Here is a 15,154-nt window from a genome sequence, read left to right on the forward strand (position 1 = left end):
CACAGGACTACCTTGTAAACCCCAGTTTACAGAACTGTAGTAGAACAGTCACTTACGATAAAAACTTTTAAATGTTGGTTTCAAATGCCTCGGTCTGTTTTCCTGTCTAATTTAACACCAGCTCTGAGAACATGGCCAAGTGGAGAGAGCTTATCTTGCCGCTCTCCGCCTTTGAAGCCTGATTTTATTTGTGAAGCCTTTAACAGGTGCTGGTTTAATAGACTGCTGCCGTATTAAGTTTTCTGTGCCCCAGAGGGCAGCCCAAGGGGTAACCAATCCAGGATGGACCGCAGGCGGTGTGGTCTGCCCCCCATCCCCCACAGTCCCTGTCACCAGTTAGAAGTCCTCGCATCGCACTGCCCCCTCCCCTCCCCTCTCCTCACTCTTTGTAAACCTGAGGGCATCCCTTTGCAGCTTGTTTGCACTGTTCTCTTCTTTCCATCAAGAGTATCCTTAAGAAGTATCCTTAAGGCTTCCTCTGCCTTATTTGCTGAGCTTGGCTCCCCTCGCCCTCTGCAGACTCACTGGTCACGCAGGCCTTTGGGAGGCTGGTACAAAAAAGCAGGCCGGGCTGAGACCAATGACGCAGACCAAGTCTTTGCTGACCTGGGGAGAGGCGGCCAGCATTCACATCTAGCCAAGCTCAGCCGAAGGCTTACAGATTGACCCTGGGGTGGTGCACTTAAAATTCCGCCTAGAGAGCCTCTCCGACGGGCTGGCAGTTCCTCCTCCCCTGGGCTCATGTGCTGGCTCCTCTCGAGTCCCAGCTGAGCTGACCACAGGCGGAGTCCCGATGTCTTCAGCTGTAAAGCAGAGATGGTGGTGAAGTAGAGTACCTTCCTTGTGAGATCACAGTGTGATTTCATGGAGCCATCACCAGGGCCTGTGACCTACAGGTGTCCAGTAACTGGTCAGCTGTTGTCAAGAAGAGCTTGGACAAAGATTCAGAGGTTATAATGATGACTATGGGCCTTCTTGAAAACTGGACAGTTAGTTACATTAAAGGACTGATAGGACCCCTCATGGTACACATGGAAGTAAAAACATGCGGAGTTTTAGAAAAGTAGGACAGCCCTTGAGGAGGCGTGGCAGGCCTCCCCTGCCTACTGGCTGTTTGCTCTAACCTAGAGGGACGGGTGTCCGGAGGGGGTGTCCCAAGGGGGTGGGGTTTGGTGGGTTGGGTCAGGGGTGTGGGCCTGAGTCCCGCTTGCTACAGGAGTGAGAAAGGGGATTGTTGGGGACCCATCAGATCTCTAGCCCCCTCTGTGAGTCCTGTAGAAGCTTCAGTCTGGGATTTACTTTGAAGCACAGCACCCCAAAGAGCCCCATCTCTCAGTGTCAGGGTTTTTTTACACTCTCCAGCTGGAACAGACTCATGTCGTGCATGAAGCTAAGAGTGAGAGCTCTGAGTCAGCTCTCTGCTCCCTAGAGAGGAGTCGGTCCTGCCTGTTTGCATTGAAATGTGGCAGACAAATAGGAAACCATATTCCTTCTCTTTCCAGAGTACCTCCCACTGATCCTGGCTCTGAGGATACAAATATGGCTAATAAAAAGAATTCATTTTATTTACTGAGTACTTGCTTCACGCCAGCCCAAGGGGCATAGAAACTTGACCCCCCACGTCATAGTTCACACCTGTGAGTGGTGTAACGGCAATCCGAACTCGGGCAGGGCTCTGCTCATGGCATCTCTTCAGTGCTGTGTCATGTTCCAGCCCATGAAGAACAGCTGGCCTTGGGTGAAATTGCTGGGGTCCACAGAAACACCCAACAAGATGTGATCCTTGCTCTGTGAGAGAAGGGATACAAGAGCTGTGGGGTCAGCTTCCCTGAACATGAGGAATTTGGGAAGAGTTTGATCAGGGAACTGGGCTAGAGTCTAGAGCAGAGAGACCAGACCTGGGGGAGAAGATGACACGCAAGAAGCTCTGAAGTCACTGTGGGCTAGGTCATTTGCCTCTGAGCAGAGTTGCCACAGAGCAATTGGCAAACTTTCCTTCATGTTTCTTGATTATACTCATCTGCTTGCATGGTTTTCTTCTGCTTAAATGTTGTGGAATGCTGTGCTGAATTGCTTCAGTTGTGTGTGACTCTATGGACAGTAGCCCGCCAGGCTCTTCTGCCCATAGGATTCTACAGGCAAGAATACTGGAGTGGATTACCATTTCCTACTCCAGAGGGTCTTTCTAGCCCAAGGATCGAACCCACGTCACTTTGGTCTCCTGCATTGTCAGGTGGGTTCTTTCCCTCTAGTGCCACCTACTTAAGTGTTCAGATGAGTCCCACATCTGTGTCTAGGTTCCGCCTCTCTGAATGCAGTCTGTGTTCATTCTTGTGATTCCTTCAGCAGGTATTTACTGAGGACATACTGTGTGCCCCACACTATTCTAGTGGCTGGAGACACAGTAGTAGTCAAAACAAACATCTCTGCCTTCAGGGAGCTATATCCTGTTGGGAGAGATGTTAAAGTAGACATAAACAAAATACTGGGAATATTCGATGATAGAAATATAATGAGAAATAAAGCAGGCAAAAGAGTGGAAAGTGTGAATGAGTGTGTGTGTGTGTGTGTGCATGCGTTTATTTGTATGTGTGTGAGGGAAAGAAAGTAGGAGGCAGAGGCTTACAGTTTTAGAGAATGTTGCCCAGGCCACCTCATTGAAAAGGTGACCTGTGAACAAAGATGGAAAGGAAGTAAAGGCATGGGACCTGCGAATCTCTGGGGGAAGAGCATTCCAAGCAGTGGGAAAGGCGTTTGCAAAGATCTTGAGGCAGGACCCTGCCTGCACGTCCAAGGGCCAGCATTCTGGGCAGGGTACAAGGCGGAAGGGTAGGAAGTGAGGCAGCAAGGCAGGTGTGCAACAGCTCACGTGGGCCTTGGAGGCCGTTGTGTGGACTTAGTCCTAAGTGAGACACAGAGCTGTTATTCGAATTTTAGACAAATACATCCTGTGAATTACTTTGATTTTTATTTTCTTTGTTTTGTTTGTAAATTGTAGTAATATGCGCATTACGTGTAATTTATCTTCTTAATCATTTAGGTGTACAGTTCAGTAGTGGTAAGTACACTCGTGTTGTGTAACCAGTCTGCAGAGCTTTCTCCATCTTGGAAAATGGAAACTCCACCCCTGGTAAACCACTCCCCGTGCCCCAAGCCCAGCGCCTGGCAACCAGCACCCCTCCACTGTCTGCCTCAGTGCATGTGACTGCTCTAGGTGCCTCGCGGACGTGGGATCATGAGCTATTTGTCTCTTGTGACCTGCATTTTTCACTTACTGTAGTGTCCTCAGGATTCACGCATGCTGTGCTGAGTGTCAGAACTTCTCTTCTAAGGCCGAATAATAGTCCATGTAAGTGTACACCTGTCGGGTTTGTCCATCCATCCATTCATCCATTGATTGAGTTGCTTCACCTTTTGGCTACTGAGAATGAGGCTGCTGTGAATGTGGGTGTACAGATCGCTGTGAGGTCCACTTTCATTTCTTTGGATGTATACCCGGTAGAATTACTGGGGCCCATGCTGGTAATTCTGTGCCCACTTTGTGGAAGAACCGCCGTACCGTTGTCTTCAGCAGCAGTACCAGGATCCCAGCTACTCCACACCCTCTCCCACACTCACTGTTCCTGTTTTTGTTTTGTCTTTAATAGTGGTCATGCTGTAGGTATGGGGCACTAACTCACTGAGTTTCCTTAACGATCAGTTATGTTGTGTGTTCATCTGTCATTTGTTTATCATCTTTGGAGAAATGTCTCTTCAAGGCCTTTGCCCATGTTTTATTTGACTTGTTGGGGTTTCTTGTGTGTTGGTCGCTGAGTTGTAGTTCCCGTGTGTTGTGGTTATTTTCTCCTTATCAGATACATGGTTTGCAAATGTTTTCTCCCATTCTGAGAGATGCCCTGATAGGATTTCTCTGGATGTTGAGTTGAGAGTAGGCTGGAAGCAGGTAAAGATGCAAGGGGTAGCCCGTTACCGCGTTGTTATTGTACTGTACTCACCAAGTTGTGTCTGACTCTTTGTGGCCCTGGGGACCATAGCCTACCAGGCTTCTATCCATGGGATTTTCCAAGCAAAAATACTGGTCTGGGTTGCCATTTTCTTTTCCAAGGGATCTTCCTAACCCAAGAATCGAACCCACGGCTCCTGTCACATCTCCTGTGTTGTAGGCAGATTCTTTACCACTGAGCCACCAGGCAAACCAAGATGGTTACCTGGTTTTCTTAATATTTCTGAACCAGAAAATTTAGCATCACCATTCTGTGGTGTCCAGATCCTGTGGACCCTGTCTCTCTTGCCACCACCTCTTACCTGGTCCCCTGGGACACAGACGCCCTACTCCTCAGAGGCTCTTGAGGCCTCGCCTGAGGTGGTCCCTCTGCTTCTGCCCTGCCCATCTCCTGCCTGCATCCACACACCCCCACCCTGGAGCTGGCCCCGCAGCCTCTCCAGGCAGAATCCACCCCAGCTCGCCTCTCGCTCCTGGCAGATCTCACCCATCCTCACTCCCACGCTCCGTTGTTCCCCATCTCCATGGCTGCCTCTTCTGCTCACCAGGGAACTCTTTCCAGCGTGTGAAAGAGACCTGTCTTCATCACAGCATCCTTCCTCCAGCCTGGGCCTGGCACAGACCGGGGACCAGAACGTGTTTGATTCAGTGGATAAATACACAGAGGAGAAAGAAGAAAGAAGGTGTAAGATGAAAGAGACAGGGAAGACAGAGCGGGGGGGGGCGCTGGGGGTGGCCTGCAGCTGTCCCGTGGCCCCTTGGACTGTGTACGATCGGTCCCTCTTTGTGCGACTCGGGGCCAGCGGCGCCCCTCCCTGTCTTTCCTTAGACCTTCTTTTTCCTGGCTCCCTGGTATTGCATTCAAAGTTCCTGGATGAGGCTCAGCTCTGTTCCCTTTATTTCTCCTTTTTTCCCATACTTTACATAATAAAGATTTCCTTTTCTATTCTTTTTTCTTTTCCTTTTTATTTGGGAGTCAGAAAACTGAAGAAACTATCTTTATTAAGAACTTAATAAAGAACTCAAAGGAAGTAGTTTGGCGACGGGAGCATGGAGGAAAAAGTGGCCTTTCACTCCAGGGAGATTTTGCTGTGTGTAAGGGAGCTCTACCCTCGTAAATGGGTTTTCAGGTTCAAGGCCTGGGAGAGAAGGGAAGAAAACAAAGGCATCAGTGAGAAGGCCCAGAGCTTCTGGGAAAGAGGGCCTTGTTTGTGCCTGTTGGAACCGATTTGGTCAAGTGTTTGTTTAAAAGAGATGCCACTTGGTGAGCGACGCCTGGCTCCCTTGTGTCGTGTTCGAGACTGCTTGGATTGGCTGGAGCCCCCGAAACTGTTTACTCAGAAGCTGGCCCCAGTGAGCGCGTGGAACCAGAAGCCCAGCACCCAACTCCACGGAGTCTGAAATATCAGGATCTGGGCTGTGGCGGCTTGAATCCACCAGGCAGAGCCAGACCCACAAGGGAGCTGGTCTGCTCCCTCCAGCCTTGGTTAGCGGTTGTCAGGTTCCTGCTGATTAATAAATACTGGTTGGTGGGTGAAACGTGGTATTTTTTAGAAAGAGGATTCAAGGACAAATACATCTCGGAGGGAGGTGAACACTGAACACATATGTGAACATCTACCAAACACAGCAGTGTGGTTCAGGTGGGACCATCCATATCCCTAAAGTAAGGGGGTGTGGCCCCATCTTCCAGATGAGGAAACTTGGGAAACAGAGCTGTCAAGAGGGTGGGGTCCGAGGTGCAGGGCATTCGATTCCAGTTAGGCCCAGCACTGAATTCCTGTTTCCCTTATTAGGTTGGCAGGATTCTGCACTTTTTTTTTAAAATCCCTTATGCCTATTGACACGCCTGATACATGGTAGGTGTTGGTAAAATGTGAAGTGTGTAATGATGCGCTCAGTTGGATTAAATTGGATGCTGGGCTCTGGTGCCCGCATTCTTGTGAGTGATGGGGTTGGCCTGGATTCTGGATTCTAGACACGAACAGCCTCCAAAGCTGGCTGGTTGCATGGGGCACATCCTTTGTAGGAAAGTGTACTAGTGAGTTCTGAGTTCTGGTCGTGCCAGGCTGCTCTCCACACGGCCAAAATATCACCCCCGTGTTCCTGTCCTTGGGGAGAGCAGCTTGGCTTAGAACTTAGGCAGACAAACTTGTCACAGGCAAAGAATCTGATGTTCTGTCTAGCTTCTGGCCTGCAGGTAATAACCTGATGGAAGGAAGGATGGGAGACCTCATTTGCGAGAGTCATAGCACTTGTAATTCTCTGAAACTGCAGGGGAAAAATTGTCTAGAAGTGTGGAGGAAAATAGTATCTTTGCAAAATGACATATTGGATTCACCTGCCCTGTGTGTTTTAGGCAACACAACAGGATTCGCAGCGTGGAGGGGAGTCAGCTGAAGGCTTACCTTTCCTTGCACGTGTTGGATCTCAGCGCCAACAACATCACAGAGATCCGGAGCACCTGCTTCCCACACGGACTGCCCCTCGCGGAGCTGTAAGTGCTTCGGGTCTGCCCGCAGTGCCCAAGTCTGGACGCTGGTGGGTGCCCGGCTGAGTCCGTGGGCCGGGCACATGACTCCCATCTGTGCCCTCAGCAGGGCAGGGGCCCCAGGTCCACAGTCCTCTGTTAGCCCATTTCCAGCATGTCCAAGTCAGCGGTGTTCTGACTGTACTCGTGGGCAAGGGAGCTGACGTGGGGAGAGGCTCAGTAGCCTAACAGATGGACCATCTTGGAGCACCATCTCTCACTAAAACACCTGGCTGTGTGAGCCGCAAAGCCAGATTTCCTTTCTCCTTCCCTGTGCTGCCCCCTAGGAGAGCTTAGAGAAAAGACTGGGAGTAGTCAGGTGAGTGACAGCAGAGGGCAACCTCTCTGCGGAGACTCAACGAGCCAGTGCCCACCCATCCTCTGAGTGCTCTCGACCTTCTTTGTCTGATCGTTGGTCTGTTTCTGTTCTGCCCTGTCTCACACCCGCTGATGGCAGACAGAAGAAAAACAGTCAAAACCTAGTTAACCCGCTGCTTGTTGGTAGGGAAATATTATTTTAGGGAAGAAACTGAAAACTCAGACTAAAGAGGCATCTTCAGATGACACGTGAGCCCTCATCTCCTGGGTTACTACTGAGTACTCTAAGGGTTGTTGATGAGGTTGGTTTATGGGTCATTGTGACCCATCAGTTCAGAGACCAAGGCCAGGCGCACAGATTTTTGACATGCCCGAGGAGCAGAAAAGTCTCTTTCTTAGGATGTATCAGGGTGCCCAAGGTGGAAGTGGGAGGCCTTGGCCGATCCTTCAGCCCTCAGTGGGGCTTCTTAAAGAGCCACCCACCACCGCCCTGCCTGGGACAAAAACACCTCCCCTGCTGAACCGCCTCGCAGTGACCTTCTCTCTCTCTGCATGAAAGCAGGGGGACTCTGTGTTTTGGCAGAAGCTGGCCGGTATATCTTCATCACACAGACTGTTCTTTAATCTGGAGTGCTAAGAACAAACAGTCCAGCTCCGTTTGCAAAGAATCCTCATGTGCCCTGTGCTGGGCCTCTGCCTGATGGAGATGAAGAATGCCTCCTTCCCTTCCCAACTCTGATGTAGAAAATTCTCTCTGGTCTTCTCTCTTTTGTTTAAGGCACAACAAGCAGCATCGGTCCAGGGAAGGTGGAAGGAAAAGTGTTGTGGCCCCGCTTCCCTTCCCTCTCCCCCTCTGGGAACCATTCGTGCAGCTCTCCTTCACTAGAATGTTTCTCTGACACATTTGAAATGTTTAAAATGAAGTGTTTTATGCACATTTAGAAGTCATACAATGGGATCCACTTTAGAATTAAAGGCCATTTCCCCAAATTGTGAAACCTTCTCTGACCTTGCCTCACACTGAACTTTCTGCTTCCTGAGGCTCTTCTCACCAACCTTGAACCCTGCCCCTTGGGTAGTGGCTGGCAAGGAGGGACTCCTGCAGTGGCCCAACTGGAGTGGAGGTTATTGACTTCCTCCTGGAGTAGTCACCCTGGCTGAAAGCAGGGTGAGCTCTGGGCTCGAACAAGCCAGGCCTCTGTCACATCTAAAGAAGACAGTCCTAATACCTGAGGCTGGGAGTGGAGATGGGCTTTGCAGCTTCAGGATGACAAATGTCTTGTTGGAAACCCAGCCTGCTGGGTGTGTTGTAGCTTGTCTTCCCAACTCAGCCAGGCCTGGCGTCTGTAACAGGACAAGGAAGGCCTCCTCCTGACCCCTGCATTTTCTCTCCTGAATTCTTCCAGCAACCTGGCAAGCAACCGGATCAGCACCCTGGAATCAGGAGCATTTGATGGCCTGTCACGGTCACTGCTGACGCTTCGGTTGAGCAAAAACAGGATCACCCAGCTTCCTGTGAAAGCATTCAAGTTACCCCGGCTGACACAACTGTGAGTCCAGAGACCTGCACCGTAATTAAGCTTAGCCAAACTTTATGGAGACCAGAGTTCCCCCAGGAGCTCGTTCCAAATGCACCCGCTTCCCCTGCTCCCCTTCAGTTGGGCTCGGCATAAACTACCATTAATGGCCCTGCAGCAGCACCTAGTAAAAGCAAATTAGACGCTGGGTCTGGAGCCTGCGGACCGCCCCAGGTTGCTGAGAAAAGATCCTCTGAGGATACGCAGGCCGGTCCTCTTCAGCACTTCCCAAAACGCGGTGAGGAGCCCCGCTGCTTAGCTGACCCTGGCTAGTACATGGCCTGTGTGGATTGGGGTCCTCATCTATTTCGAGCTTCCTCTGTTTTTGCCTTTTTTTAAGGAACCCATGTAATCCACGCAGTGGGCATTATGGGGTCCGGTGCTGCTTGAGCAGTTAAGGGAGAACCTTAGTGTGGCCAGAGGTAGGGGGCAGGAGGTGGGGTCACTGCTGTCATCTCCTCGGTCTCATAAGGTAGTTGATTGGCTTTTTTTTTTTTTTTTTTTTGTAAAGAAAGGATGTGTTTGTTTAGTTTTTTGACTCCCACGGTTGACTGCACTCCTAGAATGGCCCAGGGTTTGGATTCAAGAAAACCTCTATTTACCAAAACCTGATGGACTGCCTGTTCCCCGGTTTTTTGCCTTTCCAGTGTCCTTTTTTTGGTAGGAGAAAAATATATTTCAGGAGAATACACTGATACTGGAGCTTTCATTTAAGCAGAACGGATTGCTCAGGGGCAGGTATGGTGGCAAGACGGGGTGCTCCCCTGCTCTCTCACTGCTGTGCTCCCCACACACACCCAGGCGGGGGGTCCCAGAGCGACTCCCTGATGCTCAGGACCTGGTGTGCGTCATGAGACACTGCAGAAGAATTTGGGGAAACCCGAGGGCTCACTGGTCAGGCTGTGTTCTCCCTTCCCGAGTGTTACCAATGTAGCCAGCTCACCCAGATTCCTGAAATCTCCTGGTTCACTGAGGTCTCATTACGCGGGGGCCGGAGGCCCATGAGTGTGTTTCATGGTGGGTCCAGGCACCTCCTCCCGAATGCAGTTGGTGGGAAGTTGTCACCAGTATCCAGTGGTTCGAGTTTTCCTGGGTTGACGCATCTGGTGGGGGTTTCTGCTGCTGAGCTAAGAGATGGCTCACCTAAGACGTTCATATCCTGAGTCACACCCTGTCCTCACTGCAGAGTCACAGTTCTGGGGGAGGAAATAGGAGTGCTTACTCATTCTAGGGTCCAAGGGGACCAGCTTCCAGGAGCCCTGGGCTCCCTTTCACATGTTAACAGTGGCCAGTTGGTGTCTTGGGCACACGGGCTTCCATGGTATGTCCGTGCTTCCCGGGACCTCCTACTGGGATTGTCCCTGGGGACTGCCTGGTGATGGCTGTAGGGTTGGCGTGGGTAGAGGATGCTCTGAACTGCTGGCCTCGTCTCTTTAGGGACCTCAATCGGAATCGGATTCGGCTGATCGAGGGCCTGACGTTCCAGGGACTTGACAGTTTGGAGGTGCTGAGGCTCCAGCGAAATAACATCAGCAAACTGACGGACGGCGCCTTCTGGGGGCTGGCCAGGATGCATGCGCTGTGAGTCAGAGCCAGGCGCTGGGGCTTCTGCAGGGCCTTGAGTGATCCTCTAGGACCCACCCCTGCCCTTTGGGACCTCAACGGGGGCCCTCCTCAGTGTCTTTGGGATCTTTTGCTTCCCCTGTGGTGGTTTCCTTGCAGACTAGGATAATCTCTTGGGGGAGTTTCAGAGGATTTGGTAAAGGGAGCTGGTTGGTGAGGATGGACGGCGGGGGCTGCTTTGTTGGGGCTGTTCCTCTCTCCCATTTCCACTCCCCCTGTTACTGAATGCACACTCAGGTGCCCAACTCACATTGCAGCCAAACGGTACTCAAGCATCAGACTTTGGAACAGAGAAAGGTTTATTGCAGGGCCATACGAGGAGATGGGAGGCTCATGCCCCAAGAAAACCCAGGGTCCCAAAGGGTTTCAGGAAAGTATTTTTAAAGGCCAAGTGAGAGAGGACCATGGTTGTTTGTCACAACCAACAGCCTTGGTGTAGGAATCCCTTGATCTTACAGCCATCCATTGTAGGTCAGGTCCTGATGTTCAGTAAACCTCCTACCAGACAAAAGTTATTCTTAGTTCTGCACCTTCTTGTCTCTAGATGAGTGGAAAAGCGTCATATGGGCTAGTATTCTTCACACTCTAGGCAGCATTCTTAACCGGAAGCAAAAGAGATAGAATACAAAGGTTAAAATACAGGGAACATCTATTATGGAGTCAGATTGTTCTTCTCGGTTATGCCCCTGCCCCCGCCCCCGCCCTCCCCACTTCCTTGGCGGACAATAGGCTCCCTTCCCACATCCTCTCCCCTCTCCCACACACCACAGGAAGTTCCCTCTCCCTCCACTTTGGGTTTGACAGTCTTTCTTGATGTGCAGGTGGGCCAAAGAATGTATAGTTCATCCTGAGAGATTTATTTCTGTTTTGTGAGCTAATCAAGCCCCTCACTGCAGATGTTCCACTTCTGTCAAGGGAACACTTGCTCCAGCCAGATGTGGACAGTCTTGGGGCTTGCCTGCCTCACAGAGGAACAGAACAACGTCCGGAGAGGGGCAGACAAGGCAGTTACCGAGCTTCAACTTTTAAATATTTACATTTGTTTATTTTTAATCAAAAGAAACGTATACTCAATAGTTGAGCAAAATCAGATAGTAAAGAAAAGCAGTTGTTGCCCAACCCTAGCCCTCAGTATCTCTCCCCGCCCAGTTCCCCTCGCAAGAGGCAAGCAGTCACTACTCATCATGTTCTATCTTTGTGTTCTGTTTGGAGTTCTGCTGGTGGTTCCTTCCAAGTTAATATACTAATACCACTCACATTTTGATGTGTCATCATGAGATTTCTTGCTTTATGGTCAGTGATTTAACTTGCTCAAGACACACCAAAGCCCTTCAGTCTACAGGTTACACCACTCCATCTATGTCCTTGCTCAATTATCTTTGCAACTGAAACAAAACCCAAAAACTCCAGGTCCAGTTCCATCAACTCCCTGTGCCTTCCTCATTATCAGGAGCATCTCAACGTGCATACCTTCACACGTGCACGCACGCACACACCCACTCTGTAAGACAGCTTAGCCTTGCTGAGCTTTGCTTCTCCCTCTCTTCATTGTTCACCTTTGCATAACTCTGCCTCTTTTTATATATTCAAGAACACTTGTCCTTGACATCCTTAAAACTGTCATTTTGGACTTTGGAAGCCAGGTGGTCGTGGGCTGGGAGTCAGAGCACATTCTCAGGAAAACATGGAGTTCTTAGCACATACCATTTGGTTTTTCTGTTGAACAAATTCATGCAAATTGGGGGGTGAAGGAAGAGTTACCAGAAAACAGACAATGTGAAAAGCAAAACCCGCGGCCCGAAGCCCCTGTGATAGCGCACGTGGCGCAGGACGTGAAGCGGGGGTGGCGGCATCTGTGGCCGTGCTGTCGAGAAGGATGATGGTAACTTACATCCCTACTTACTGAACTCACACAGGAGCTCAGTTCTCAGCATGATGCTGAAATTCTGACCTGCTTTTTCTTCCTTCTCAGCATAGCCCCATGGAGTCAGTACTTCTTGGGCATCTCCACTTCATGGTTATTCAGGCTCCTTCGACCAGCGAGGTGACAGAATTGAGAAGTCGCAATATTTCGACCCCAGATGTCAAGCCGTGTCTCTTGGCACAGTGGCCACAGGCCCAGGCTTGGTTCACCAGCTCTGGTTCTGGCCCCTCACTGCTGGCTGAGCTGAGGAACGAGTCTTACATTACCTCGCTTGTCTCAGCCTCAGTTCCCTCACCTGTACGACAGGGATAGTGATGAGAGCTACCTCCTCGTCTTTCTCTCTCTCCTTCCTTGAATGGGCTCTGCCTTCTGCTCAGAGCTCCTCTGCCGGTGTGCTGCTGGTTCGCTTGTATGCCACTAAAGAGGTTGCTTTTAGGAGCTTCCCTGTGGCCTGTGAGCTCTCTCGGTCAGCCTGAATCCTCACCACCGTCTGTGTGGCTTTGCCTCCCTGCCACTCCACAGGGGTGCACACACACGTCAGGGCACACCCCGTCACGAGCCCCTCCAGCAGTGTCATCAGATCCTTGGTGCCGCCTGGTGCGATGGCAGGGAGCGGCTCCTTCACCATCAGGTGGGTGGGCGGATGCGTGACCCCGGGATCTGCACTCACCGCACGTGGGACTGTCGTGGCAGGCACCTGGAGTACAACAGCCTGGCGGAGGTGAACAGCGGCTCGCTGTACGGCCTCACGGCCCTGCACCAGCTGCACCTTGGCAACAACTCCATCTCCCGGATCCACCGCGATGGCTGGAGCTTCTGCCAGAAGCTGCACGAGCTGTGAGTGTCCCACCAGCTCTGCGGGTGATGGTGGACACACCCGGGGGTGCCTCCTGCAAAGCCTGGGGAGCCCTGGCCCCCGTGACCCAGGGCGTGGGGGGTTTGTGAGGGCCTGTTGCAGAGTGGGACCCTGAGGACCTGAGAGCCTGACGCTCACCTCTTGTAGACTCTGCCCCCCGTTTCAGATTAGCAGGGACCACTGTCTAAGAACAACTGTTTTGAGAGCCTCTGTCCACAAATGGCTGCAACGTGTAACACGTGCGTCTCTATAGAGAGAGCGGCTACAGGCAGACCTCACTGGTACTGTGCAGTTCATCCCAGACCACCTTGTAAAGCAGATCCCACGCTTTTGGCTCCCCAGTACATAGAAAAGTGTCTTTCTGCTACACTGTAGTCTGGGAAGTGTGCAGTAGCATTATGTCTGAAAAAATGATGTCCAGATCTTAATTTAAAAATACTTCATTTCTGAAAAGTGCTGTTTATCACCCAACTACACAGGGTGCCAGAATCTTCCTTTTTTTTTTTATTTTTTAAAAGTGCAGTATCCTCAAAGTGCAGTAAAGCAAGGTATGTCTGTACTGGGGCTCAAACACAGAAAGGACAGTGAACCCAAGAAATGGCAACACGTGGACAGTAAGGAATTTCTATGTGTTTACCATGTTTAAACTTAGTACTTAGCCTTTTGCAGGTTATGTTTTTATCTATTTGTCCATGTTCTCCCCTTTCCCCTTCCTCTCCTCTCTCCCCCTTCTTCCTTCCCCCTCAGCCCACCCCATACTGACCTGGAGTTTATATTTCAGTGAAGTCCATCCTTATCTAATGTAAAAATCGATCGTGTGTGTGTGTCTGTGTCTGTGTGTGTCTGTGTCTGTGTCTCTGTGTGTGTGTCTGTGTGTGTCTGTGTGTGTGTGTCTGTGTGTGTGTGTCTGTGTGTGTCTCTGTGTGTGTGTGTGTGTGTGTGCGCGCGCGTGCTGCATGGTATTCTCAACGTGGACTGGGATGGCTTCTGAAAGGCTCTCCTTGGGCTAGGACCCCACCTTGGAGCTCCCAGGACCCTTGGTTTTCCACGGTCCAGGCCTGGGAGCCACGGGGAAGCAGGAGAGGTCTTCCGATCCCCCAGAGCACATGCGCTTGCACAGGCGAGGAGCCACCCGCCCGCTGAATGGTGGAGGGTGTGTGCCCCCGGTACTGAGGCAGTGGTGAGGGGCTCCTCCTCCTGCCCCCTCAGCCTGCCTTCTGTGCCCTTCAGAAGGGTCATACACGGTCACAGGAATGTGTCCTGACCAGCCTAACACTGTGTCCGACACCCAGGTAACCCTGGAGCCAGATTTAGGGCCACTTTCCACGTGTGTGTCCCGCCCCTCCTTTAAGCTGAATTCTTTAATTGCAGGTGAGGATGGAATTTTGGTCTCCTGCCAGCTCTTTGCAACTGACAGACACCATGACTTATTTCTCCAGGAGAGAAAAACTGTCACTCCCTGCTACCTTTACATACTTACTAATCTCTGAATTTATTTTCCTTCCTCCTGCCCCAGCCCAGAGTTCCCATTTTTTCAAGGATAGATGACTAACATGCTAGGTCACAACCCACAGCCACATCAGAAGTGCAGGGGGTGTGCTGACACTCGGAGAAGGTGTGTGATTGGAGGTGTGGTCCTGACCTGCTTACAGTAGGGAGATCATGCTGAGAGGCTGGCTCCGGTGAGGGTAAGGAAGCCTGGAGGGATGAGTGGTCCCAAGGGTGCCGCCCAGGTGAGGCCTGCAGTTCCGTTAAGGCTTGTTCCAGGCAGTGCCTGGTGGCGCCCTCTGCTGGCTGAGGGCGGAGGCTGTCCAGCTCCCTTGCTCATTGTGAGAACCACCTGGGGTCCCATCCAGAGTCTCTGGCCGCAGCCACGAGAAGTCTTCCGTGGCCTGAATCAGGACCAGCCATGGACACGAGGTGCAGGAAGGCGTTGGAGCTTTGTGCTTGTTTGTTGAACGACCCTGTGTAGTGCTCAGTTTACAGATTCCTTCCAAGAGTCAGGCCCTGGTGGGTTTCTAGCTGTGAGACCATTTTGCCCTCAGGATTCTGGTGGGCATGTCCTTTCCCACTTGGACCCAGATGACTGGCTGACCCGGCTCCAGTGTCGGGAGAGGAGAAGGGAGGACAACGCCGAGCAACCTGATGGTGACATTTGCTCTCCTCTCCTGTTCCTCAGGATTCTGTCCTTCAATAACCTGACCCGGCTGGACGAGGAGAGCCTGGCTGACCTGAGTAGCCTGAGCATCCTGCGCCTCAGCCACAACTCCATCAGTCACATCGCGGAAGGCGCCTTCCGGGGACTCAAGAGCCTGCGTGTCTT

At 51.4% G+C, this 15,154-nt stretch overlaps 1 protein-coding gene across 2 annotated transcripts in view; it reads left to right on the forward strand.

Moving 5' to 3' along the window:
- The window catches only part of LRIG1 (leucine rich repeats and immunoglobulin like domains 1), a 114,162-nt gene that overhangs the window by 74,802 nt on the left and 24,206 nt on the right, over positions 1-15,154 (forward strand). For both annotated transcript variants that reach the window (XR_011250895.1, XM_069561847.1), the window contains exons 4-8: positions 6,363-6,500; positions 8,258-8,401; positions 9,866-10,009; positions 12,669-12,812; positions 15,011-15,154. Coding sequence is in view for 1 of the 2 variants with exons in the window: in XM_069561847.1 (XP_069417948.1) it covers positions 6,363-6,500; positions 8,258-8,401; positions 9,866-10,009; positions 12,669-12,812; positions 15,011-15,154 (714 nt within the window). In the remaining variant the exon portion in view is untranslated. The remainder of the gene's footprint in view (positions 1-6,362; positions 6,501-8,257; positions 8,402-9,865; positions 10,010-12,668; positions 12,813-15,010) is intronic.

Source organism: Ovis canadensis, chromosome 19 (genome assembly GCF_042477335.2).
Source record: "Ovis canadensis isolate MfBH-ARS-UI-01 breed Bighorn chromosome 19, ARS-UI_OviCan_v2, whole genome shotgun sequence".
Lineage (NCBI taxonomy): Eukaryota > Metazoa > Chordata > Mammalia > Artiodactyla > Bovidae > Ovis > Ovis canadensis.